Source organism: Colius striatus, chromosome 1, assembly GCF_028858725.1.
Source record: "Colius striatus isolate bColStr4 chromosome 1, bColStr4.1.hap1, whole genome shotgun sequence".
Lineage (NCBI taxonomy): Eukaryota > Metazoa > Chordata > Aves > Coliiformes > Coliidae > Colius > Colius striatus.
In genome coordinates, this window is record NC_084759.1 from 6,900,798 (window position 1) to 6,925,573 (window position 24,776).

At 38.8% G+C, this 24,776-nt stretch overlaps 1 protein-coding gene across 7 annotated transcripts in view; it reads left to right on the forward strand.

Annotated features, from left to right (window-relative positions):
• The window catches only part of DLG2 (discs large MAGUK scaffold protein 2), a 1,019,609-nt gene that overhangs the window by 955,672 nt on the left and 39,161 nt on the right, over positions 1–24,776 (forward strand). For all 7 annotated transcript variants that reach the window (XM_061990809.1, XM_061990848.1, XM_061990864.1 and 4 more), the window contains 2 exons: positions 13,332–13,508; positions 23,881–23,956. In XM_061990809.1, the coding sequence (XP_061846793.1) occupies positions 13,332–13,508; positions 23,881–23,956 (253 nt within the window). The remainder of the gene's footprint in view (positions 1–13,331; positions 13,509–23,880; positions 23,957–24,776) is intronic.

Here is a 24,776-nt window from a genome sequence, read left to right on the forward strand (position 1 = left end):
AGATGAGAAGGCTGAAAGGAGACATGATCACTCTCTACAGTTGCTTGAAAGGAGGCTGTAGTGAGGTGGGAGTTGGTCTCTTCTCCCAAATAATGAGTGACAGGTCAAGAGGAAGTGGCCTCAAATTGCACCAGGGGAGGTTTACATTAGACATTAGGATGAAATTTTCCACTGAAAGGGTTGTTAAACACTTGCACAGGCTGCCCAGGGAGGTGATGGAGTCCCTGTTCCTAGAGGTTTTAAAAGATTCATAGATGAGGTGCTGAAGGACATGTTTAGTGGTGGGCTTGGCAGTGCCAGGTTATTGGTTGGACCTGGTGATTTTAAATGTCTTTTCCAACCCAAATGATTCTATGATTCTATGATTTGGAAGGCACCTACAAGGATCATCTGATCCAACTGTCTGACTGCTTCAGGGCTACCCAAAAGCTAAAGCATACTGGTAAGGATCTTCCAAAATGCCTCTTGAACAGCAACAGGGCTGGGGCATCAGCCAGCCCTCTAGGAAACCTCATCAAATACTTCAGCAAAGTCAGCAGGCAACAGAAAATGAGAACATTTTGGGACCAGCCCATGATGAATGAGACAGAAAGGTATGCTTGCTAAACTCATCTCTTCTAAAACTTTCCCAGCTTTAAACCTTTTTTGCAGCAGGCATTATTCAATGTTAAAAACAATAATAATCAGAGGGAAGATACTAGCATAACCTCGAAGCTAATGAGGGGGCTCCTGTTCATTTATAGCTGTCAAAGACAAGCTACATTTTTATCAGTGCTGCCTCAGTCCTGTATTTCGTGCACACACAAATCCAACAGTAAGATACATCACGATCCAACATCTGGCATGACACAATCATTTGATTCAGACTTAGGAAATGATAGTGGTGTATGAGGTTTCAAACTGAGTAGTACATTCTGAAATTCACCTATGAGCAATATTAGAAAAGCAACTGACTTGCTTTCTACTACATAAAATGTGTTACGACATAGATAAGTTTCAATGTATAACTTGCTGTTTTCTGCTTGAAATTGGCCAGGTTATTCAGTTGCTAAAGACAACTATTTTTAAGAGCCTAACTTAAGAAACTGTGATTATGCCTTAGCCTAAACTTAAGGACATGGCTTTTGATAAACATTTCGGATCTAAAAGTAATTTCTAAGTAGAAGAAGGAGTTTATGATAAACTTTTTTTTCTGTAAGACAGAAGAATGTCTTAAAGTCAAGGTAAGCCTAAGCCAGTATAGGTAGAAACTTTTCAAGGCGGGAGGAGGGAGAAGAACACAACTGGTTTTCCTGAAAGATTTCTTTTTAGACTTTTTATTGCCATGAGACTCATTTTAAACTAAGATATTAAGAGGAAAGGCCCCAGTTCAGTCGCTTAGTGTCCTTGCTTAAATTAGGAATTACGCACAGAACAAGGAAGTGTCATTATGGCAAAACCATCAAGTCTACTTCCTTCATGGTAGCAGAAAAAAAATGGCTTATCCTAGGTCCTAACACCATCCAAGAGCAAGGAATCAAAGTGTTTCTGTTACTGCACTAGACCTTCATCTTGTCAGTCTCGGAGCAGCTTAAGGCAAATTCTGTCAATCTTAAAGCTGCTTAGGGTAACATTTTCAAAGTGACTTTGCAATTTAAAGTCTAATCTTCATTGAAAGTCAACAAAACCTAGGCTCAGATGTGCTTAATTCACCTTTAAAAATGGGACACTGGAACTTCTAATGTTACCCTTAATCCTGCTTTTGCTCTACACAAGAGATGAGGCTTCCAGGGAAGGAGGGTGTGGGTAATGCAAACAAGTGGCTGATGAGCTGCAAGGAGCTCAGTGCAGCATGGGCTTAATTTTATGTTTAAAGGATGGAAGCTAAGAAGTTTAGCATCATCCTCTTGCAACTCTCTTTAATAAATGTTAAAACACATATTGCCACTGTTAACATTTTTGGTAGCAGTGGTTTATCAGCACTTTTTCCATTTCCAGAGAGGACTGCCAACTGCACACAGAGTGAAACTGCCATATCTAACAATCAAAAAGAAGAAAATAACCATAATGTTTTACTGTTTATGAGGTGACACCAATGACTCCTATTTTCATTTGCCCTTTTTGTTTTCTTCTTTCTCCTTTTGTGTATTCTGCCATCTTATTTTCAAGCTTTTCTCCGTGAGGAGGGAACACAGATGAAAACTGAGCTTTTGAAGCATTCATTTGACTCCAGAAGATGGAGGTTTATAGGAAACACCTTCTACCAGGAGAATGTTCAACCCAATCACAGAATAAAACTTAGGGAGACAAGCTTCTTTATAATAGGTAATAGCTTAAGGAATCCACAGAACTGGTTGAGCAAATAGTACATCTCATCTCACCGCTGCTGCTCTTTCAGGCAATTGTCTGTGTTATTTCCATTCCAGTTTAGAAGACTTCATCTGAGTTCATCTCAGGTCTTAGTCATTATTCCATAGCTATTGATTTCTGTAGACTTATACCTTGTAAATCTGAAGCTATACTTTGTAAATCTGAAGCCTTTAGAGATTTCAGTTTTTGGCTTTATGAACCAGAAGGTAGATAAAGTCACTTGACCTATGTGCCATAAAAATATAGTTTTAGAATTTGATATTTGGATTTTTGCAAAATCACCATTCTTCTTTAAAAGACACAAAATCAAAATTAAATATTAATTGCAATGCTTTCTGTTGAAGACTGTGCTAAAGCACAAAGGACTCACTCTATCAACAGCCTCCCACTGACTGAGTAAACTCTTAATGAGCTCTTCAAGTTCTGGCCTAGAGACAAAAGGATTTTATGATTTCTCAAATACTTGCACCCAGCAGAGTTTATGGGTTTAGTATATTTCTACACTTTAGGCAGGCGAATTAATTTCCACAATAATTTTCAGTGTTTTTCCATATTGTAGTTCCTGCATGCATTTGACACCTCATTTTTTCAGAAGAACCTAGCAAGCTGATAATATAGCAATGCAAATCTATCTTCTGACTGTCAAAGGACGCTGCCAAAGGGCAACATTCAAGGCCAAGCAGAAGCCATTATTAGAAACTACTGATGTAAACAAATATCTTGACTTCTCCAAAATCACAGAATCTTAAGGGTTAGAAGGAACCTCGAAAAATCATCTAGTCCAACTCCCCTGACACAGCAGGACCTCCTAGAGTAGGTCACACAGGAACTCATCCAAGTGGGTTTGGAACATCTCCAGAGAAGGACGCTCCACAACACCTCTGGGCAGCCTGTTCCAGTGCTCCCTCACCCTCACAGTGAAGAAGGTTTTCCTTATGTTTCTTTGGAACCTCTTATGTTCCAGCTTGTACCCATTGCCCCTTGTCCTACCATTGGACATCAATGAGAACAGCCTGACTCCATTCTCCTGACACCCACCCTTTATGTATTTGTAAACATTAATGAGGTCACCCCTCAGTCTCCTCCAAGCTGAAGAGCCCCAGCTCCCTCAGCCTTTAATCATAACGGAGATTCTCCTCTCCCTTTGTCATCTTTGAGGCCCTGTGCTGAACTCTCTCCAGCAGTTCCCTGTCCTTCTTGAACTGAGGGGCCCTGAAGTGGACACAATATTCCAGATTTGGTCTCATGAGGGCAGAGTAGAGGAAGAGGAGAACCTCCCTCCACTTACTAACCAACTAATGCCCTCTCTTATTTAAAGACAGAGCAGCTAATGTTATGTCTCATTGATACTTCCCCCTAGTTTTGTTTGCCCACACTTTTTAATCGCCAGAGAACAATTCTTTTTCAGAAATAATTTCTAATGGACTGTATAAACAGATTTATTATGACATGAACGAATAAGCACCTCTGTGCTAGGAAAGTTCCTAGACTTTCCTCACCTCTTAAACTTCCTGCGTAGAAGAATATTGTGACTGAATTCTCCAGTATTACATGGTGATTAAAGGGGGGGAAAAATATCCGTTTTGCTGACATAATTGTCTGAATTTGGGCTGGTGGGGTATTTTTCAGTAGTAGAAGCATTGTGTTTAGTCCATCTCTTTTTGTCACCATTATGTTCAAATTATGAAAGTGATAAACGTGGATCATTTTTCCATAGGAAGGCTTTGTCTTACTTTAATTCTCCAGATGTCTAATATCCCTGTCCAAAAAAACAAAGAAGCCATCATATATCTAACTGGTAGTAATAATTATGTTATCAGTGGGGTTATTTCATGTGCTGAAAATTTCCTTTTGATTATATCCCAGTGGAAGCACAATGAATTCTGCAGGCAGCCTGGTCACAATGTAATTTTAAAAGCCACTAACAGATAGGGATCATGATTAGGTCTAAGAGAAAGCAATTGCAAGCTACAGGGTATCTGAGGCAACTACCTAAAAAAAAAAATTACTCAAAGCAGGTCCTTGAGAGCTATTGTAATACTTAGAACTATTGTAGACCAATTATTTTTTCTAAAAAGAAATTCAGTGCTTTCTTACAGCCTATTTTGTATTAGAGGAAAGGTGCATTTGGGAGCAGGAAGGGAAGAGATTCACTGCAGGCTGTGCTGCACAGAATCGCGATGTTCCCTTTAAGTCTCATTGTCTTTGAAAGAATCATTCTATTGAATTGTATTGTAGTTATTTTCCTTGGGGGGGGGGGGGGAAATCCTAAAATGAATATTCTCGGACAGTAAATAGGTTGCTATATCTTAAAAACTAAGAATTTTGTGTCAAACCATGCAACCCACAGGTTGCAATTTCATATAAATTACCTGGTAGTTTAAAGTATCCCTGGTTTGACATCCAGTCACTTTTCTGATATGGATAATCCTAAATGTCACAACACAGGAATTTGTGCTGAGAAATTGTACAGATTCCTTAGGCAGAAACCAGAGGTACCATCAAGCAGCAGTTTCACTCCATCTACGTGGGGAATAAAAAAAGCAAAGCCAAGAACTTGCAAATTTCAAATGATTTTTATGCATAATCCTCAGGCCAAAGCATGGTCAGTCAAAAATCATCTAACTTCTTTCAAAAAAAGAAACTTAGACAAACCTGACCTAAGTTCTCCAGTTTTCTGGAAAATTTGAATGTCCCTCGCAAGTTTGGGGTGTTACTGTGGAATTTCACACTCTAATTCAGGACTGCTGAAGCAGGATGCTACTGCAGATCTTCTCTGGAATTTATCACAATACCAAAGACTAAATCTGATTCGTGTTTAGACCAAGGCAGGTTCTTCAGAGGTGAAAATCTGAAATGCATTGAGTACAATGCAGATGTATTTAAAAGATTCTGCATTTATCACAGATGAAACTGGCAGCCTCTTTTTCCTAGTCAATAAATTATGGAAACGATCAAGACATATGCTCAGTGTTTGATATTGGCTTCAGATGTTTGCAAGCAGTCAGGAAATCTGTTTGGCCTTTTTATGCCCTGTAGAATGCTGAAGAAATAAAAATGGGTGTACCCTGAGATTAATTCCCCTTGTGCCAGCACAAGATGTGAAAGAGCTTTATTTTCTTGAGCCAGCTTTCTGTTCCCGCTGAGCCAGTTCCTGAGCTCAAAGCCTGGCAAATCCAGGAGTAATATGATTTCTGTCCACATCCACAGCTGAAGGACTAAAGCCATCAGTCGTTCCTCTCTGTGAGCAGATTTTGCCTTTAACATAGGACCTTGTATGCTGTTGCATAGCAAGACCACAGAAGTGCAACATAAATTTTTCAGCACAGAAGAACTCATTTCGTGCAGAGAACATGAGCACTTGCTGGAGACCAAAAAAAGCCCATCAACAACATTAACATTGGCTCATAGGAGCTGACATTGAGAATCATGGTCGAATCTGCAAAATGAACACAGCATTCCCTGAGGACAAATGGCAGTCTTCTTTCCTGAAGTAAACATCATAAAGAAAATACCTCCCTCCTCTTGGTGAAAATTTCTGGAACTAATACTGCTGAGTCCAATCCTTTTTTCATTGAACTCCATGGAAAAGCTCTCTGCCAAATTCCTACCAGGAGCAAAATACTAAAGAATGACTCGGATTAAACTGAAGAAATTGAAAATGCTGAATGAAGTAAAAAATAATACGGTAGCAAATGGAAAAGTCTTGGATGCAAATATGCAGTGGGATTTGCTGCAGTGAAGGTGCCTTAGGGGCAGCTCCATTCCCTCATACTCTCCATCAATGGTTCTACCAATATCCTGGACTACACATGCCTGGGAGCATCTCCCACAGGCCACTGCAACAGCCTGTATTATAGAATCATAGAATTGTTTCATTTGGAAAAGACCTTTAAGGTCAAGTCCAACCATTATCCTCACACTGCCAACCCCATCACTAAACCATGTCCCTCAGCACCTCAGCTACACAGCTTTTAAATATCTCCAGGAACGGAGACTCCACTACCTCCCTGGGCAGTCTGTGCAAGTTTCTAGCAACATTCTCAGTGAAAAAGTTCTTTCTAATCTCCAATCTAAACCTTCCCTGGCACAACTTGAGGCCATTTCCTCTTCTCCTATCATTTGTTACTTGGGAGAAGAGACCAACCCCCACCTCATTACAACCTCCTTTCAGGTAGCTGTAGAGAGTGATTATGTTCCCTTCACTCTCCTCCTCTCTAGACTAAACATCCCCAACTCCCTCAGCCATTCTTCATCAGACTTGTGCTCCAGACCCTTCACCAGCTGTTGCTCATCTCTGGACACACTCCAGCATCTCAATATCTTTCTTGTAGTGAGAGGCCAAGAACTGAACACAATATTCAAGATGTGGCCCAGTACACAGGACAATCACTGCCTTGATCCTGTTGGTCACATTATTTCTGATACAAGCCAGGATGCCATTGGCCTTCTTGGCCATCAGGACACACTGCTGGCTCATGTTCAGCTGCTGCTGATCAACACTTCCAGGTCCTTTCCCTTCCAGCAACTTTTCTGCCTCGCATCCCCAAGCTTGTAGCATTGCCCGAGATTGTTGTGGCTCAAGCACAGGATCCAGCACTTGGTCTTGCTAAATCTCATACAGTTGGACTCAGACCATCAATCCAAACTGACCAAGTCCCTCTGAAGAGCCTTCCTTCCCTCAAACAGATTAGTATTTCCACCCAACTTGGTGTTGTCTGCAAACTTAGTGAGGGTACACACTTGATCCCCTTGTCCAGATCATTGACAAAGAAGTTAAACAGAACAGGCCCCAATACCGAGCCCTGGGGAACATGTCTTCCTTTATGTACTCCTCTCCAGCATAATGGGGTGGTGCATCCAAATTGTTTCTGGGAAAGGTCCCTTACCTTTGCTAACTTCCACAGGTCACATGCCAACTACGATGCAGTGCCCTGGAATGACCGAATTTAATAACACAGATGTTTTTAACACTTGTCCCTCTCAGTCCATCTACAGAAATTAAGGTCAAGGGCATCACTTCATGAAGAGTAACACAGGAAATATGAAAAGAGAGGGAGAGGAAGCACTAGATTTCCCTATCTGTAAAAATAAGGGGGCAGGGGTTAGACAGACGTGGAGAAAAAGCAGAATAAAGTATCTCTCCCTTATGATGTTATAAAGCCTGATGTCTGAGAATGTCTGCTAAGGAAATTTTCAGAGAAAAGAGTAATATCCTTAAATGGTGTAAATGCAGCTATGCTGGCAGACTGCAGAAGTTTGCAGAAGCTGAAGATCTCCCTTGCTAAATGTTGTTGTCATTTCATAATCAAGTAAATGGCAAAGAGCAGTCTGTAAATTTATGTGCAAACTCCCATCTGTGCCAGAAGAAAGTAATTTCAAAGATGCAAATAAAGCTGCCATGCAGTACCTGAACTGTATCAAATTGAGATTACCAGCCACAGAGCAGTGATATGGGAGGTGAAGATTTCAGGTCTTTGCACTGAATGCACAGGAGGGTTCTGCAAAATATATTACTGTGCTATAAATGCATTAATATCCTTTGCCTTGTCAAGAAGATCATGAAGACTAACTTATGAATGACATTTACAGTGTTAGCTGAGGAAGTTAGGTTTCTCTGTTAAACTCCCTTTCCTGACACACACTTAGCAAGATCCATTAGTCTTTCTGTATCCTACTTCTCATTCTTAAAATGCTGGTCATGGTGGGTGCCAATAGGATGCAATATATGGGATTGCACAATGAATTGATTTGCTATTTTCTTAAAGCTAATATATTTTCTCCTACAGCAAGCCTTACTTTCTCCTGCCACTCTAGCTGCAAGAATATGAGGTGTTAGAAATAGAAATTGACTGTGCAGTGCAATTAACTTTTGGACATAACCTCAACTGCTGAAGTATTTAACACTAATTGGAAGAAAAAAAAATGTCTCCACTGCCATGTGGACACCTCACTGCATGTTTGCCAGTATATTACAGCTCTGCACTGACAGCATTTTTATTTAAAACAAATTTTGAGCAATGACTTTTGATGCTGCAAAATGCTTGTCTCATGTTTTATGCTGATGTGGGTTCCTAAAAATTATTAAGCAGCACTCAAGCACAAAAATAAAACCTGTTAGGTTCTGTCTAAATTACTGCTGGGATTAGCCTAGTGTAATGATCACTTCTGAAGTCTGGAATAATATCAGGGAAACAAGAATTTTAAACATTTGTGATATCCACCTTGTTCTAAATGTTTGCACTTTGTGCTTCACTTCTCAGAACAGTGTTTCTTAATTTTCTACAAGCAGCAGACTTTCAGCAATGACAGCAGCAATACCTTCAAATTGAATAGCTCTTTTCACTTTCAAAATATTGTACAGATATGAAAAGTTTTTTCCAAACTCATGCATAAAGTGGAAATTGAGGAAAAACTTTAAAGGTGTTAGTGGAAATTTGATGCATATACTTTTGATAATCACACCCATTCCTACTGCAATTTCTCTAATAAGGGAACTAAGATGGTAAAATCATTATTTCACCACATCTGCTTTAACTAGTTTGTAGTCTATTTCAGTTTTATCCACATCTCTCAGTAATCACTGGGCTTACTGTATTTGTAACCTCTAAATGTGTTATCTATTCTGTGTAACCCAGGATCCTGTGATGTGCAAAAAAGCACTCCCTAGAAAATACTGAACAGGTGTGATGCTGATGTGATCACAGCATTGGTGACAGCATTAAAATGAAAGTTAAATAATTTAAACCAATTTCCTTTGTTATTAAAAATTGACTATCCCAGTTCAAAAGTAGACTTGGCTGGCTGGAAAAAAAAGAGTGCCATAGAAAAAGCTTTGTAGAGCTCTTGACTCTATCCTATGTGATCCAAAAAGGGATGAACAGCAGATATAAGCAGCTACTTGAGGATACAAAACACCTGAAAGAACTGCTCATTAAAATATGCTTTTATCAGTTGTGGAGAAAGAAAATGAGAAGCTGTTATAAGCCAAGCCTGTCAGATAAGTGCTATTAGAAAGCTGTAAGGTTATTGAGATTATTATTCTTTAAAACTACTGTAAAAGACACTAAAAATGAGTTACAGCTCAGCGCCTGAAGAACTGCCCAAGCAATCCATGAATAAGCAGACTCAGCCATATGAAAATATATAGTCATGTTAGCAAGTTCAGAAAGCTCAGCAGGCTCCCCACAGGCTCCCCAGTACCTGGCACTAGGTGTGTGTGTGTACTGCATGGAGATACCTCTACCTCATCACAGAGAGAGGCACTGTGACATATCTTCATGGGTTAAATTCTCTGGCTGGTTCAAGCAACACTTCTTTGTTGTTTCTTTTAGGTATCTCATTTTGGAAGAGTATTTATCTAGGGGATTTATGGCAGTCAGGTCCTGATCATGCTTGTCCTTTGTTAACTAGAAGTAAAATATGATGCTCCCATCTCCAAGAGGGATGATGAGTACTCTGTGAGAGGATGGGTTTCTTGCTGGACTGTGTTGCTTATGTTTTCTCCTCAACACATGATATTCTGCAAAGATGTTATTATATTATAACTTTCCTCTGATATTCCCAATGGTATGACAGAACATATCCAAGGTATTTAACATACCTTGGTATGTTACTACCATAAAGCTTGCAAAGGTCAAATAGACTTTGCTGAGGGGTGAGCTTTCCTCTCTGATGAAAGTTTCAGTGCATGCAGGGTGTAACATGGTATCCTGTAAGACTGGACTGTCATTGTCCAAAAACATGAGAGTAAAACAAAACCCAAAAAAGTGGTTTTTTTCTGTTTGCCAGGCCCAGTTCTTTTACCAATGAGAGGTCTAACTGCATTCATTTTGTATCACTTCAGCTGGCACTAAACAGATGTAGATGTGTGATTTTTATACACACTTACAAGCACAAACAGAACTGGATGCTCATCATCAAGTAGAAAATTAGAAATTACATGTCAGCTTCTTAAATAAGTACAACTAGAGCTTGCAGCTGGACATGTAGAGAAGCAAATTGTACTTACAACCTGAAAACTGAAAGGAAGAGATGAGGATGATTGTGCCTTGGTCTCTGTTTCCCAAGGTAGTCATGCATACAAGTCCACAGGCATACAACAGTGCCTAGAGTGAAGATTTCCATTTGTCTCATGGCTGGGCCAATTTCCAACTAGAAAAAGTGTGTTTTACAGAGCCAACAATGTTATCAAAGCTGTAAGCTTAAATGTGATTATGTTAGAAACTTAAACCTGGCTCTTAATTTGTAATGTTTAGGAAAGAACACTGAAGTTGGGTTTCATACCATTTTCATTCACTAGTGGAATAAACACCACCTGTAGAGCATGTAGCCACAAAATCTTACACTCAATGAAAAGCATGCTCAAAAATTCTATTGTCTGAGATCTATAATCTCATTTTAATTAGCATTGCATATGATTACTCCAATCAAAGTAAGTTAGTGGCAAACATTGCCATCTGCATTCATCATTAACATCAGCTAGCACAATGGCAGTCAGTGATTTTAAATCAATACATGGGCTCTGAAGTCCCAGTGTCTGTTCAAGGACAAAGAATACTGTCTTTCTTTCTACTACTTAGCTTTTGAAACAAACCTTTCATCTTAGAGCTTGCCAAATATGGAACATTTCCAGTTGGACATGTGCTTTACATCTAGGTTGTGACAGTGTTCCATATTCTCTGCAACAGAAAATATTGTCATTTGCTTTGTGTAAGTTAATGATGCATAGATTCAGGGTTGCATTACATCTGCCCAGTATTAAGCATGGTTGCCAACTGTGTGGTTGGGGGTTTGAGTTGTTGATAGGCTTCCATGGAAAGGCACATAATTATTAATTGAATTTTTAAGACCATAACTGTTCAATACAGAGATAAAACCCAGATCACTGCATGCTGATAACTGTAATACTGACAGGATGATGTCACATGCCTATTCTTGGATGCAGTACCATTTCTTCAGAAATCAGGTGGCATTAATTGATTAAGAAGAGGTGGTTGATAATACTTAGCTGCTTCTGGATCTATATGCTTCCTTATCACATGTCCTCACAGAAAGCCTTATTTAAGGCAGCAAATGACCTGCTACTGATAAGAACCATTTATGAATGTAAATTTTTACTAAGATATAGCCAAGGTTTTTAAAGAATTTCCACTGCTAAGACCTTAACATTTTTCAAAGGTTACACACAATCCAAGATCATTTACCAAGCAAGGCACAAGCATGTCTAAACTTGTGGATTATGTAAAATCCAGCAGCATTTTTCCTTGTCTTCAACTTCAGAGAAGGGAATTATCTGAGCCTTCCTGAAGATGTTAGTACATGGCTGCAAACTCATTAAGAGAACATCTATTCTGAACAGCATTTTTCTTCCTCCTGAACTGGACCTCTCACGCAGAACGAGTGAGAGCTTCTGAGAGCTTTTACACTATTCTGGTTGCATAGTTACAACTCTGATAACTTTTTAAAAAAGATTACTCATTACTACAAGAGGTAGCCTTGAGTGCTTTAAATCTACCCATAACACCATTATAATCATTCTCTGCAATTACACTACAAGGCACAACAATTTATTATCTAAAATTCTTCTCACAGAAGTGTTTACCAGTGAAGAGACTGCCATGGCTTTATTTCTAGTAATAAAAGAGTAGAAATTACTATACATCTCTTGGGATTTCACTAATCTAACATTTCTGCAGTCAGGATTATAATTATATTATCTTCCCTATAGGAAAATAAACATATTTCTTGACAGACATGATCTTTAAACAATATTTTGCTTGGGAAAAATATTACTGTGTACTTTTTTCTGTAAGAAAACAAGATTTGGATTTTTAGCTAGGTAACTCCAGTGAGACACTTGCACTCAGATATAGCCTTGTATACTTGCTGGGATGCATGTGCTGGCTTTTCCCCTGAGTCTTCTGTCCTAAGACCTCTGATGTATATACCAGACATAGGCTTAGACAAGGCTGACAAGTGCTAATACAAAGCACAGGGAAGACTGAAGCTCTTTCTAAGGATCTGGGTTGAATGCTTAGGCAGTACGTTCATGCTCAGCTATGCCCAGCCACAGTTTGATAGCCAGGTAGCTGAAAGCTAGCTCTCATTTTGTGCTTGTGGAGTCCCTAGACTTATATATACATCCTACATTAATATATATGTCCTACACATGGTACTTTTTTGTATAGGCATACCCAAGATAGAGGTCCAGTTCAGATGAGTGGAAAACATTTTCAGCATCAAAGGTAATAGCTGGGGCTGCTTGAGCAGGTGCTGCAGGAGAGGGAGACTGGACTTGGACAATGAAAGCAGTGATGCTGTGTGCACCCTGAGTGCATTTGGAGGAGTTTATGTCAGACTGTGCTGCTACTCAGGGTATTCTTTAGTTTATTTTTGAATTTCAGTTATCCAATGTGTGCAACCTAACACAGCTCCACGAAAAAAGGTGCTGTGAGTGGGAATAACTGAGATTCCCTCTGAAAGCTCACTTCTTGTCTGAACTAGATGGTAAGGTGAATGAATCCATTCACCTAAAGAAATGCATTAACTTGGATGTGTTTTTGCTCCCTTGTGTGTAGCCCTTCCAATGCACCCATCTGCCACACTCCTGTCTGAGCATGGGGAGTGTGAGAAAAGGATAAGCTCAACAGCCACAAATTGCTGTTGGCAAGATGACAAGTGAGGCTTCTGGCTACCAGACTTGTTTACTAGATACTCAGATACAGTGATTGCTTTTTACTAAGTGATACTATAGTATATTTACTGTAGTAAATACTATATTTTACTGTTCAGCTTCTCCTGAAAAAAAGAGGGTTCTGTAAAGATTAACTCTGCAGAAGAAAGTTTTCCTCTGAGCAAGGCTTTTCCCTTTGGAAAGGAGCAAGGGGTAGCTGTAACAAAATAAAACAAAACTGTTCAGAAGTAAATGTTTCCAAGGCTGATCTAGTCACCTCTGTTCATAACTCTATTTCCTTTCACAGAGCCATGTTTGACTATGACAAGAGCAAAGACAGTGGCCTCCCAAGTCAAGGACTCAGTTTTAAGTATGGAGACATCCTTCATGTCATCAATGCCTCAGACGATGAATGGTGGCAAGCGAGGAGAGTCACTCTGGAGGGAGACAGTGAGGAGATGGGAGTTATACCCAGCAAGAGGAGGTGAGTGCTGCCTCTTCCTTACTACCTCCCTGGCCATGATGTTAAAGTGTCCCATTGTATTTCTAAGACAAGGTGAATCAATCTACTGAATAAATGCGGAAAGTAGAGGGAAATCTCACGGTTATTATTTCAAGAGTTGGAAGACAAGATATTCATTGTGAAATTTAAAAAGCTCAGGCTGTGTGACTGTACTGAAAGAAACTCAAAAGGTGACTCAGTTATAGTGGATTAGTAACTTTACAAAGAAAGCAGAGAAGGAGGAGAGAGCACCATCCACAAAAGAGCTTCGTCAGAAAAAGAAATAATCAGAATCCAAGTCTGGGAATTATCTCAGAATTCAAAGTAAAGCACATGTTTAAATGTCAGGGTGATTAGCCATTGCATCAAACTGCTGAGGGACGTAATGAATGTCTTGACATTTTCAGATCAAGACTGTGTGTCTTTCTTTTGAGAGAGTAATGGAATTAAACTTCTCAGTGTGCGTGATGTAAAAAATGACGCTCTGTGATGGTCCTCTTTGGCTTCAAAATCTGTTAATTTAATCTCTACCTGCCTGGAAAATGATGCATAATCAATATCACAGTAAATTTTTCCTATGATGTAAGGGAAAGAACTTTCTTCCACACTCCAAGCTAAATTTGAACCTTTGTTTAGCTGTGATGGATTCATGCTGACTGACGGAGAGAGAAGAGACATTGTTTGTATTGTTTACTCTGTCTAGGTGCTTTTGTAAAATTCGCCCTGAGTCTCTGATAGTATCAGACCCACCACACAAATCACTATTACTTTCTGGGTCTGCTGATAGTTGCTATAAAAAGGTCAAGAACTGAAAGGGTAGGAGGAAAATGAAATCTGTCAAACCACATTACATTTCTCTTTTGCAGCAATGCTCCCATACTGCATTGTAAACTTTCCATTCCTAGCTGTTTCAGCTTTAGCATTAATATAAAAATGGTCATGCACTTTTTTTATGGTGGGGAAATGGGATATTTGGTGCTTGACTGAGCACTTGCTGCTGTTTTGAGAGAGTTGGCCATGGTGTAATATAGGTACTCCTTGCTCTAAATGACATAAAAGTAAACTGAAAGGCCATAAATACCTTGCTGACATGAGCCCTGCAAGGACCTTATTTTCTCTAATCGTGACCATGTTTGAATAGTAACCACACCAGGACATTCAGTAAAAAGCAATTTTGGAGTTGCATAATAGATAGAAAGAAAAACTGCATTGTAATTTTTAAGATGGGAAAAATGTGCCCATTAAACACATGTGGCCTCTAGAAAAAGGAAAAAAGAATACTTGCCCACTATTAATTGCTACAGTAAATACTGTTGTAATGACATGATTGGATCACACATTGGAAAAGAAGAAAGTCTGTTCAGTTATTACTGGGGAAGTATGGACACAAAGCTCCCTCGCAGTGTGGTGCATACTATGGAAAGCCACAAAAAGCTGTCATACACAATAAAACATCTATAGGGGACAGAAGGGCAAAGTAAAGCAACTGAAGATATGGAGTTGTATGTTCTGTAAGGTGGAGAGTATGTAAGTGCATAAAGCTTATTGTGTTACCTGCACAGTGATATTTTCAAGACGGACAAATGACCGAGGCTCTTTAGAGAAGGTCAGACCTATAATACAACCTAGGAAAAAGAGATATGGCTTAGGAAACACTGGGAAAAAAAAAAGAAGGAAAAAAAGGGGGGAAAAAATAGGTAGAAGAAAATAGGTTGGTTAGAGTCTAAAAATAAGAGTACTGAATTTGAAAAGGTGCAGGTATCATTACCATGCTCTCCACTTGTCATCCTGATTCTTCACTAACAAAACTGGGAGGTGTGGAAAAATCAATGGCATCTGATTTTCTGTCTGCATTAATGTAATGATGCAATACTCCTGAGCTGGGGTGAGGGGAGGTTGTTCTTATTTCATAAAAGGTTTAGATTGTACAAGGTTGTTTTTCCCGATGCACTGAAAAGTGAATATTATTTTCTTTCTGTGGCTGATCTCTCAGAGCCAATGAGACTGATGTGCTCTTGCCAGCATCTCCTGTGGTCACTTGTACCACTCAAGAGGACGGCAAATCAATGAACACAGGGCTGAGCTAGAAGAGAGTAAATCTCATCATACTTACCAGAATGTACTAATTCAGTGTTGAATTTCCTTTGCAGGTGTGGGTTACCGAGTATGAGAGATTTGATCTAAAACAGAGTAGTTCTAGGATTCATTTGACCAAAAGTAGGCAACTATGGCTACAGCAGCTATCTGTTGGGCTGTGATTTGCCCTGCAAGCCCAGCTTCCTATGATGCTGTAGGCTGAAGATATTTTATATTTGTCTTATACTTTTTCGAGGGTAGCCCTGCAGCTAGAGGAAGGTTGTTGAAAGAGTTAGTACGAAGAAGTTAGAGTGGCTGTGTCTTCCTCTGCTGATCTGAGCAAGAACCAAATCTCATGAACTGGTGAGCCAATGACTTCAGTAAGGATTAACAAAAACTAAATGCTCAGTATCTTGCAGTGCTAAATTAACATCACTCTCCTTTTGTATCTCTGAAAAAAAACCCACTTTTTCAATTTTTCAGTATGCATTTGTTATCTGATTATAGCTCTTTTTATGAGCAAGGGACTGAGTAGCCAGATGGGCAGAAACCACATATAATGCTATAAAGATTATGTTATATTTTATCATATTGATGTTGGAAGCATATCATATTGATGATGGACTTTAGCACAAGAGGCTACAAACCACTTCAACTGTGGTTTAACTGGCATCAAATAATTGTTATTATATGATATTAAAGAATAAGTATGACAGGACAAATTTCTCTTGCTTCCTCGTGCAGAAAAAAGGTTAGCCCAGATATATTTAAGATGACAGCAGGATGCAGTTATTAATCTGGGCAGGGTTTCCAAGGTGAGGGGGCGTAACTGCCAGTCCTGTAACATCTCCAGAAACCTGTGGTATTTATCTGTGCACTATATATACATATGGGAATTACTCCTCAATGACCAACAGAAATAGATATGCATTAGATTTTTGTTACATTCATATGTATAGATTTAGATTAAAATTTCTATGTATGCTGTGCTTTTGATCACCAGAAGCTTTGTTTGCCTCATTATCCTTCCTATTGTCTGGATAAACAAAGCAAATTCAGCTTCTCATGAAGGGCAGCAGCAAGCTCAGCAGCGTGTGTCTAAGATTCCCTCCCCATGGAAACATGTTAGTCAAAACAAATCAACAAAAAGCATGACACCAATGTGCATAAATTAGAGCATATTAAATTCCCAGTCAGATGCTCTAATTCAATAGTATTTTAATTTGCTGTGCTCTTCATTTTACACCTCCATTTCTTTTCACTTTTTTCCTTGCTGAGTCTCTGCACACAGGAAAAGCCCTGCATCGCAAGCCCTACACAACAGCAACCTCCCACTTCAGGAATGTCAAGCTTTGGGATGTGTGTATATCTGCTTAACTTGGGTCTGTGGGCCTGCAGTTTCACACAGATTGCCCCAGAATGACAGAGTGTGAATTCTCACCACTTTTACTATGATTCCCACTGTAGCAAATAAGGATTTGGTCCTAAAACACTAAAACATTGACACTAACTTTTCTGTTGTCTTGAGGATGTGTAGCCACAGAACTGCTCTCAAACTGGATATCACTGTAAGACAACCATTTTCAGGTATTTTAAGTACATTTGACTGCAAAATGTTATGCAACTTGTACCTTTCTTATTAGCAGCTGAAGGTGTATGATGTACCAGCCTGACATTTGTGTTCTCAAATACACAACATTTTCCCCACAAATACATGCAACCACGTTCTCCTTTCAGAGCAAAATGGGAGGAAAAGTACATAAAAAAACAATGTTTCACAAACATTTAAGGACATGGAACAAGAGGTTTTCCCAGCACAGAGTCCCTGTAGGCAACAAGCCAACTTAAATTTGTTATTCTGCTCAATGTGGCAGAAGGGCTTGTTTATCCACTCAAATGAATTTTATTCTTAATAGTTTCCTATAAATTGTCTGCCTTTCTAAACATCCCTTAAAACTTTAATCCTTAGATGATAAAACTTTTTAACATGGCATAATCAAGCAAGCTTTGTCTAAAATCAGTTCCATGACTATACTTACTAATGTAATTAGAAAAAAACAAATAAGGAATAAAATTGATATATATGTGATGCATAAACCCCTTCCTGTTCTCTTGTAACAATGGGAAACTTTTATACTGAAGGAAAACAGCCCTTATCTTTTAAACAGAATAAGGTTGTTCTACAGTTTTATGAGAATTCACTTCCTAATGGCATCAGGTCTACTTTTTTCATAAAATATTGACTGGGTGCTCAGTTGCTCTCTATAAGCAAGTCACTGAAGGTAGAGAGCTGAAAAAGAGCACGTTCTCCCTTACTGAAAAATACATGTTCTTTTGCAAAAATACTGCTCCAAGAATATTCAAATATTCTATTGGTAACCTCAGACCTCACATAAACAAGACTAAGCAGTATAGAGGACATATGCAACAAAAAACTATGGACTGAGTCCACATATTTGGACTATAAATGGTAATGCATATTTTCACCTATCTTTCACTTGATGTGCAGGCAAAACAAATGTCATGCAAATGACTTGGAAATAGTGAATCAAGACAGGAAGAAACAAATTAACAGAGATGTAAAATAAAGCAAAGTCTTTCAAAAATCCTTTTTATGTTGCATTCTTCTATTTCATAACTGTCCTTACTACAGTCCTCATGCTGGATTTGGAAATAATTCATTTTGCAGAACATCTCAGTGCCAAATCTGTGCAAATTAGGCCACTACAACCATTTCATTCGATTCTCAACACCAGTTTGTAATTCACATCTGTATTCTACATCAGTGATGAACACTATTAGTGAAGATTAAAGCATGTCTCACTTAATATTTTACATCTCTAATGGGAATACTGATTAGTGCTTTTACAAAGCACTGACAAAATTCCCAGTGGCCCATTAACCACTATCAATGGAGAATCACAGTTCATGTCAGCTTGAGTTATGCTTGATTTCTTCTTGTATGCAATGCACACAAAGAACTGAAAGTCTCATTTTTAAAAAGCCCAGAGGCCCATTTTCAGTAGCAATGTGTGCCCAGAAACACAAAGGGACATAGACATTGCAGTTCATTGGATGCTGTATCCCACTAGTAAGTTCCTCAGAGGAGAACAGCATCCTAAAGAACTGAGGTCTTGAACTTTTTAGTGAGGGAATGCTGAAGGTTAAGGTGTATTTTCAGTGTAATGGTTTGAGTTGGAAGAGATCTTAAAGATCATCTTGTTCCAATCCCTTTCCACAGACAGCAACACCTTCCACTTGAACAGGGCTCTCCAAGCCCCATCCAGCTTGGCCTTGAACAATTCCAGGGATGGGGCATCTACAACCTCCCTGGGCAACCTGTGCCAGTGCCTCACCACCCTCACAGGGAAGAATTTCCTAATATCTAATCTAGATCTACCCTCTTTCAGTTCAAAGTCATTATGCCTTTTCCTATCACAACATGCCCTGTAAAAAGTCCCTTCCCGAGTTTTCTTGTCAGCTCATTTAGCTATTGGAAAGCTGCTCAAGAATCACCCTGGAGCCTTCTCCTCTCCAGGCTGAACAACCCCAACTCAGCCTGTCTCCAAAGCAGAGATGCCCCCAGTCCTCTGATCATCTTCTTGACTCATTCCAATAGGTCCATCTCCTTCTTATGTTGGGGGCCCCAGATCTGGACACAACACTGCAGGTGGGGTCTCACCAGAGCAGTCAAGAATCACCTTCCTCAACCTGCTGGCCATGCTTCTAATAATGCAACTCAGAATACAGTTGGTTTTTGCAAGTACACGTTGCTGTACATATTCAGCTCTCTGTCCACCAACACTCCCAAGTCCTTCCCTGCAGGAGAATGTTAACAGAGTTCTCTGGAGCTTGTGAAAACCAAAGCTTTTCAAACATTCAGATACTGAGCTGATACCTTCAAGAGAAAGATAGGTATATTCCTGACATCAGAGCAACCCACCACCACATTTCAAATCACAGACCCAAGATATGAAGGCAGTAGAGCACCTGAGGTGAAGTACTTGAAGAGCATGTTAGAACCTGGTCAAAACCCAGTCCATAGCCTTCCTCAGACAGGTAGCCTATTTCATTGACACTTTGAGCAGCAACAGGAATGTAATCACCCTGAGGCACATGAAATTTCAGCTTGGAAGTTTACAATTCAGCTAAATTATAAGTAACCAAAAGCAATTTTATTGTGGAAGGTGTCAGGAAAATTGTAATGGGAGGCAAAATAACATGCTATCCTTAATACTGTACCAGATTATGAAGCATTCATAATATTCAGCAGGCACGCTGAGCATGTATGAACATTGTTGATGTGTTTGCCTGAAGGATTAATGGCACTTAATGATATTATTTATATACTTCTCAAAGCAATGCAGAATGTTTCTGCAGCTCCTCATGTGCCCGCTACGCTTGTAGAAAGCAGCAATGCTTCCATGACTGCTTGTGTAATTACTATAAATTTTATAAATTAGATCCATCCTTCAGGGTTAATTTCCAAATTTCTTTATGCAGTGAATAAGAAATAAAGTTAAAAGCAGATGTTTTGGGAAGTTGGACGGGACTGGAATGAGTTTAAATGTTAACACAGATTAATAAGTAGAATACTGTCTTCATTTGAGCTAATTATTTTCTCAGAAGGCATCCATCCTATTTAGGTAATTACACAGCCTAAAGTCTTCATTTGTTACCAGTACTACCAAGGGACTTCATTTGCTAGTTTAAGTTTGATACTGTTCATGTGTTTTTAATAACATAGATTTAATTTGAAAGCTACATTTGAGCTGTTTCCATGTGAATATTCCACATTTGCAGAGAAATGCATTTATTCTAAATTTAAACTGTAACTATAGTAACCAACATTCACTGTGTTTCAGTAGGAAATACACAAGCCCACTCAGACAGAAGGAAAGATGTTGTGTTAATTATCATTCTATCAAAAGACTAGACTTTATATTTTAAAAAATAATTATCAGAAACTAGGTGTTCCCACTATCAAGACTTAAAAATCAAAAGTTTTGCAGGAATATATTCTAATGTAATTTGTGGGAAGCTGCGAAAGTTAGAAAAAAGGTCATATGTTGACCAGAGCAGAGAATATAATAAACCTCACTTTTTCTCCAGTTATTTATTGCCCAATAAAAATACAACACTGAGCTCTTATAAGCTAGCTTTGCAGGCTTCAACTTAGATTTCCTAGAGCAATTCCTAATCTGAGACAAATAGAGTTACCGTTTCAATTATAGGCAGATGATCAGATTTTTTTGCTTGGGCCAGTAGATGATAGATTCTGTAGATGATTTTGTGAGGTAGTAAATTACTTTTACAGTAATGACCATATTAGTCAAGATGAATAAGGAGATAAATGGCTTTTTCCTTTCTTTAGATTTCTGTATCCGCACCTGATTTTCTTGGGAGCTGATTTTGTTTCAGGGAGAGCTCACTCCTTTGACTTATTTATTTTTTTTAATTTCTAGCCTCATTAAAGCATATTGTGTTAAAAGTTTAAATATGCAACATATGTAAATCTTGTAGTAGTAGTGAACTTTCCAAATATACTAAGTATATATAGTTTTCCCACAGGTAAAATACTTATCACATATACTTCCATATGCTAATAGATTTTGAGTTTTACCAACATGTTTTTAAAGTAATGTTCATTTATTGAATAATAGAAATTCAAGATACTGAACCACAGTAGTTAGGAACAGAGACACCATATTATCTAGTGCAATAGTCTTTATAAATGCATGATGTGTCTCTTTTTTTCCCTCTATAGAAGGACTATAACTTTTATTTATCCAATCTTGATTCTAAGATAGAAATGGATTGAGATGCCACACATTCCTTTTCTATACTATTTTGTGGCTAATCATATTAAACATTAAAAGGTAAAACTGTCTATGTTTTCTTTAGAATCAATTTCTTTGGCATCAGCTCATTGACAATGATTTTGATACATGTTTCTCTCCTGAAAAATGTTTTGTTAGATCTCAGTATTTTCTCACTCTGAAGGCAAATACATTATAACAACTCCTCTCTCAAGCTGTGTTCATCAAAACTATGGATATCAGGATCACATAACGTTTGATGCTCTTCATTGGAGCATTTCAACTTTCTTTAAATATATAAATACCAGAACTTTACAGAGTAAGACAAGTTTTGGGCCATCCCACACTGCAGTTTGGGCTCTCTGGTCCCAGGAGTTTGGCTCAAAGGGGCTGCGTGCTCTGCTTTTTCAAACCAGGATTGAGCTTTCAAAGTAAGTGGCCTTTTTGCCCTCATTTTCTGCACTTTATCTCTTGGGGCAGTCTTGGTCACTGCTTGCTAGATTAATTTGTATTAAACTGATCTTGAAGATCAACTCACCCAATGTATCCACCTGCTAACACATGCTCTGTTCATGGGACCAAACTAGAACCACCCCAAAGAAAAGCCACTGAAGTCTGTAGTTTATGTCCTCTGCTATTCACCCACACTTTGGTAGTGGGAACTTGTCCATCTATGTTTTCAGAACTTACCCACTAACAATGAGGTCTTCAATGAAATGAGCCAGAAAAACAAATTCTTTGCATCCATCTCCTTGCAGTTGTTTGTAGAGGGCATGGTTTAAATAAGGCTACCTACCCAATTCATAGTGTTTTAGAGTAACCAAAAAGAGTTCCTCCCCTGAGCATTCATACATCTCTTCTGGGCAGAACTGTGTAGTTTTAAGTAATCAAAGCCTCAAGCAAGTTTCTCTACACTTGAATATTGTAACAAATAGAATCTCTCCATCTTTCAGAAGATAAATTTGAGATTCACTTTTAAATAAGATTTTCAAGACAAGAAGAACTTTCCAGTGATAGTATATTCAAAATTATCTGTAGCATTGTACAGTCAGTATTGTAGAACTCAAGATTTAAACAGCAACCATGTGCTAAGGGCTCTGCAAAGCTATGGACAGACCATCTGTGTGTGCATGAAATATGTTGATTAATGGGTTTGGGGCAATTTGAGAAAATTTTAAATACCTACCACATTTGTTAAGGATTAGTTAATAACATATTGGTCCCCAGAAAGCTTCTAGATACTTCTCTTAAACTGGGGTTAGTGAGACATTTTCTGGTTTTCTTTGAGACTCAAGGCAAAGGTCCCTCAGAAGCATAAGGGAACTTCCCCTTTTCCTCTTCCATTCTGTTCCAGCCAGTCAAGCTGCTGTATCATCTCAGTAAGCTGATTAACTCTTTAAAACCTATTCACTTTTATTACCCGATAGTTTTTTGTTGCAGAGGAGGCAGCAATGAGGGTCATTTCTGGGAGAAATGGGACATGGGGCCAAGGGGTGGGGAGAGAAAGGCAGCAAGACTTCTTTCCAGCAACTGCTATTTCTTACATCTTCTCAATCCACCAAGTGCAACTTCATTGTTTTGCAATTGCGATGAGCTTAGACACCACCACAGCTGTGTGTCACGTCCCGTTTTGTAAGGCATTTTAAGCTAATTTTAAGGTATTTTTAAGCAGTTCATGACTCTGAAACCATGACAGCAGGTGGCTAGGGGGAGGTGAAAATTGTGGGATTCCCTTTTACCTTATTTCCATCAAGCTTTTTAAGTTTATGGAAGCTAGGGAACAAAGTTCCTTCTATAGAAAGACAAAAAATGTTCACACAGAATTTCTTCACTGAAAGGGTTGTTAAAGACTGGAACAGGCTTCCCAGGCAGGTGGTGGAGTCATCATACTTGGAGATATTTAAAAAACATGTAGTTGTGGCACTTAGTGAACATGGTTCAGTGCTGGACCTGGCAGTATTAGGTTAATAGCTGAACCCCATCTAAAGACTCTTTTTTAACCTAGATGATTCCATGATTCTATGAAATTTATTCCATTGTAAACTGCACGTCTGAAGCACTGAGGTGAACAGCTTATCCTTTGTCTGCTCTGTTTTCATGCCCCTGACCATAGAATAACTCTAAATCTTGATTGATTTTTGGTTCAGCGTAAATAAGAGAGGGTAAATCTGTCCTTATCGTGCTTTTTACCACACTGCCATGTGTTTTGGGAGGGAGTGATGTTTTGCTGGTGTAGGACAGTCAAGGCTCCTCAAATCCAGTCCTGTGTTTGCCAGAAAACTGCTGCTTTCCTGAGTGACCTGATATTTCTCACTTTCCAATTTATATTTTTTTTCCCTAAATGCTCACTTTATGCACAGTAAGCCACCAATGATCTTGGGAGATCAGATATCAAACATATCATTAAAAACACTGTTATAATCAACATGTGTTTCTTTCTTTCCCTTTTTTTTCCCCAGAGTTGAAAGGAAGGAGCGTGCACGTTTGAAGACGGTGAAATTCAATGCAAAACCTGGTGTAATTGATGCAAAAGGGGTAGGTAAATACTGAAACCTTTTGAAATTGCACATTGTAATAGTTTGATATGTTTCAGTGTAGAGAAAGTTTTGCAACATAAGGAATATTTGGATTGTTGCAACCAAGACCTGGGGTATAAAGAAATATAGACAAGGGTATAGTGTGATATAATCTAAATAAATATTATTTTAATGATAACATTGACCAAAGGTGCATCTTAATTGGAAGATGCTAATAAAATAAAGAGCATTCTGTGGTAGCTCTTATTTTAGTTGAATGATGGGTAGAGAAGTAAAAACTTTTAAAACCAATGCAGATGAATAATTGTTTTGTGAAATAGGGCAAGAAGTATAAAATCCAACGGCTACAAAAGCTGTTAGATCTCAAATAAATTGTTGAAAGTAAATGGATGCAAAAGTTAGGTTTAGGGTCTTCTGCATTGACAGTTGTGACAGACATTGAACACAGGTGTGTTTCACAGCAGGCACAGCAGCTCGGCCAATACAAAACACACAAGTTCCTTTCCACCAACACTGTCTGGACAGAACAGCCTTCCTGCTGTTACCTCTCTGCAGCATCTCTTTATTGTGCCCAACAGCCAATGGTTCTCACTAGCCTGATGTCCAATATCCTGTACATTGCTGGCTGGCTGGCAGGAGTTATAGCATGAGAGATGCCCACAGTCCTGGCTGTTGAAGTGCATTTTTCTGCCGAAGTGTAGCTTGCATTTGTAGCAGTAGCGAATACTCGACATTATATTTGCAGAGATTTATTTTTGAAAGGGGCCCAGTTGGCATGCATGGGATTTACAACTGAGGGCTTCTGTGAGCAAACCAAG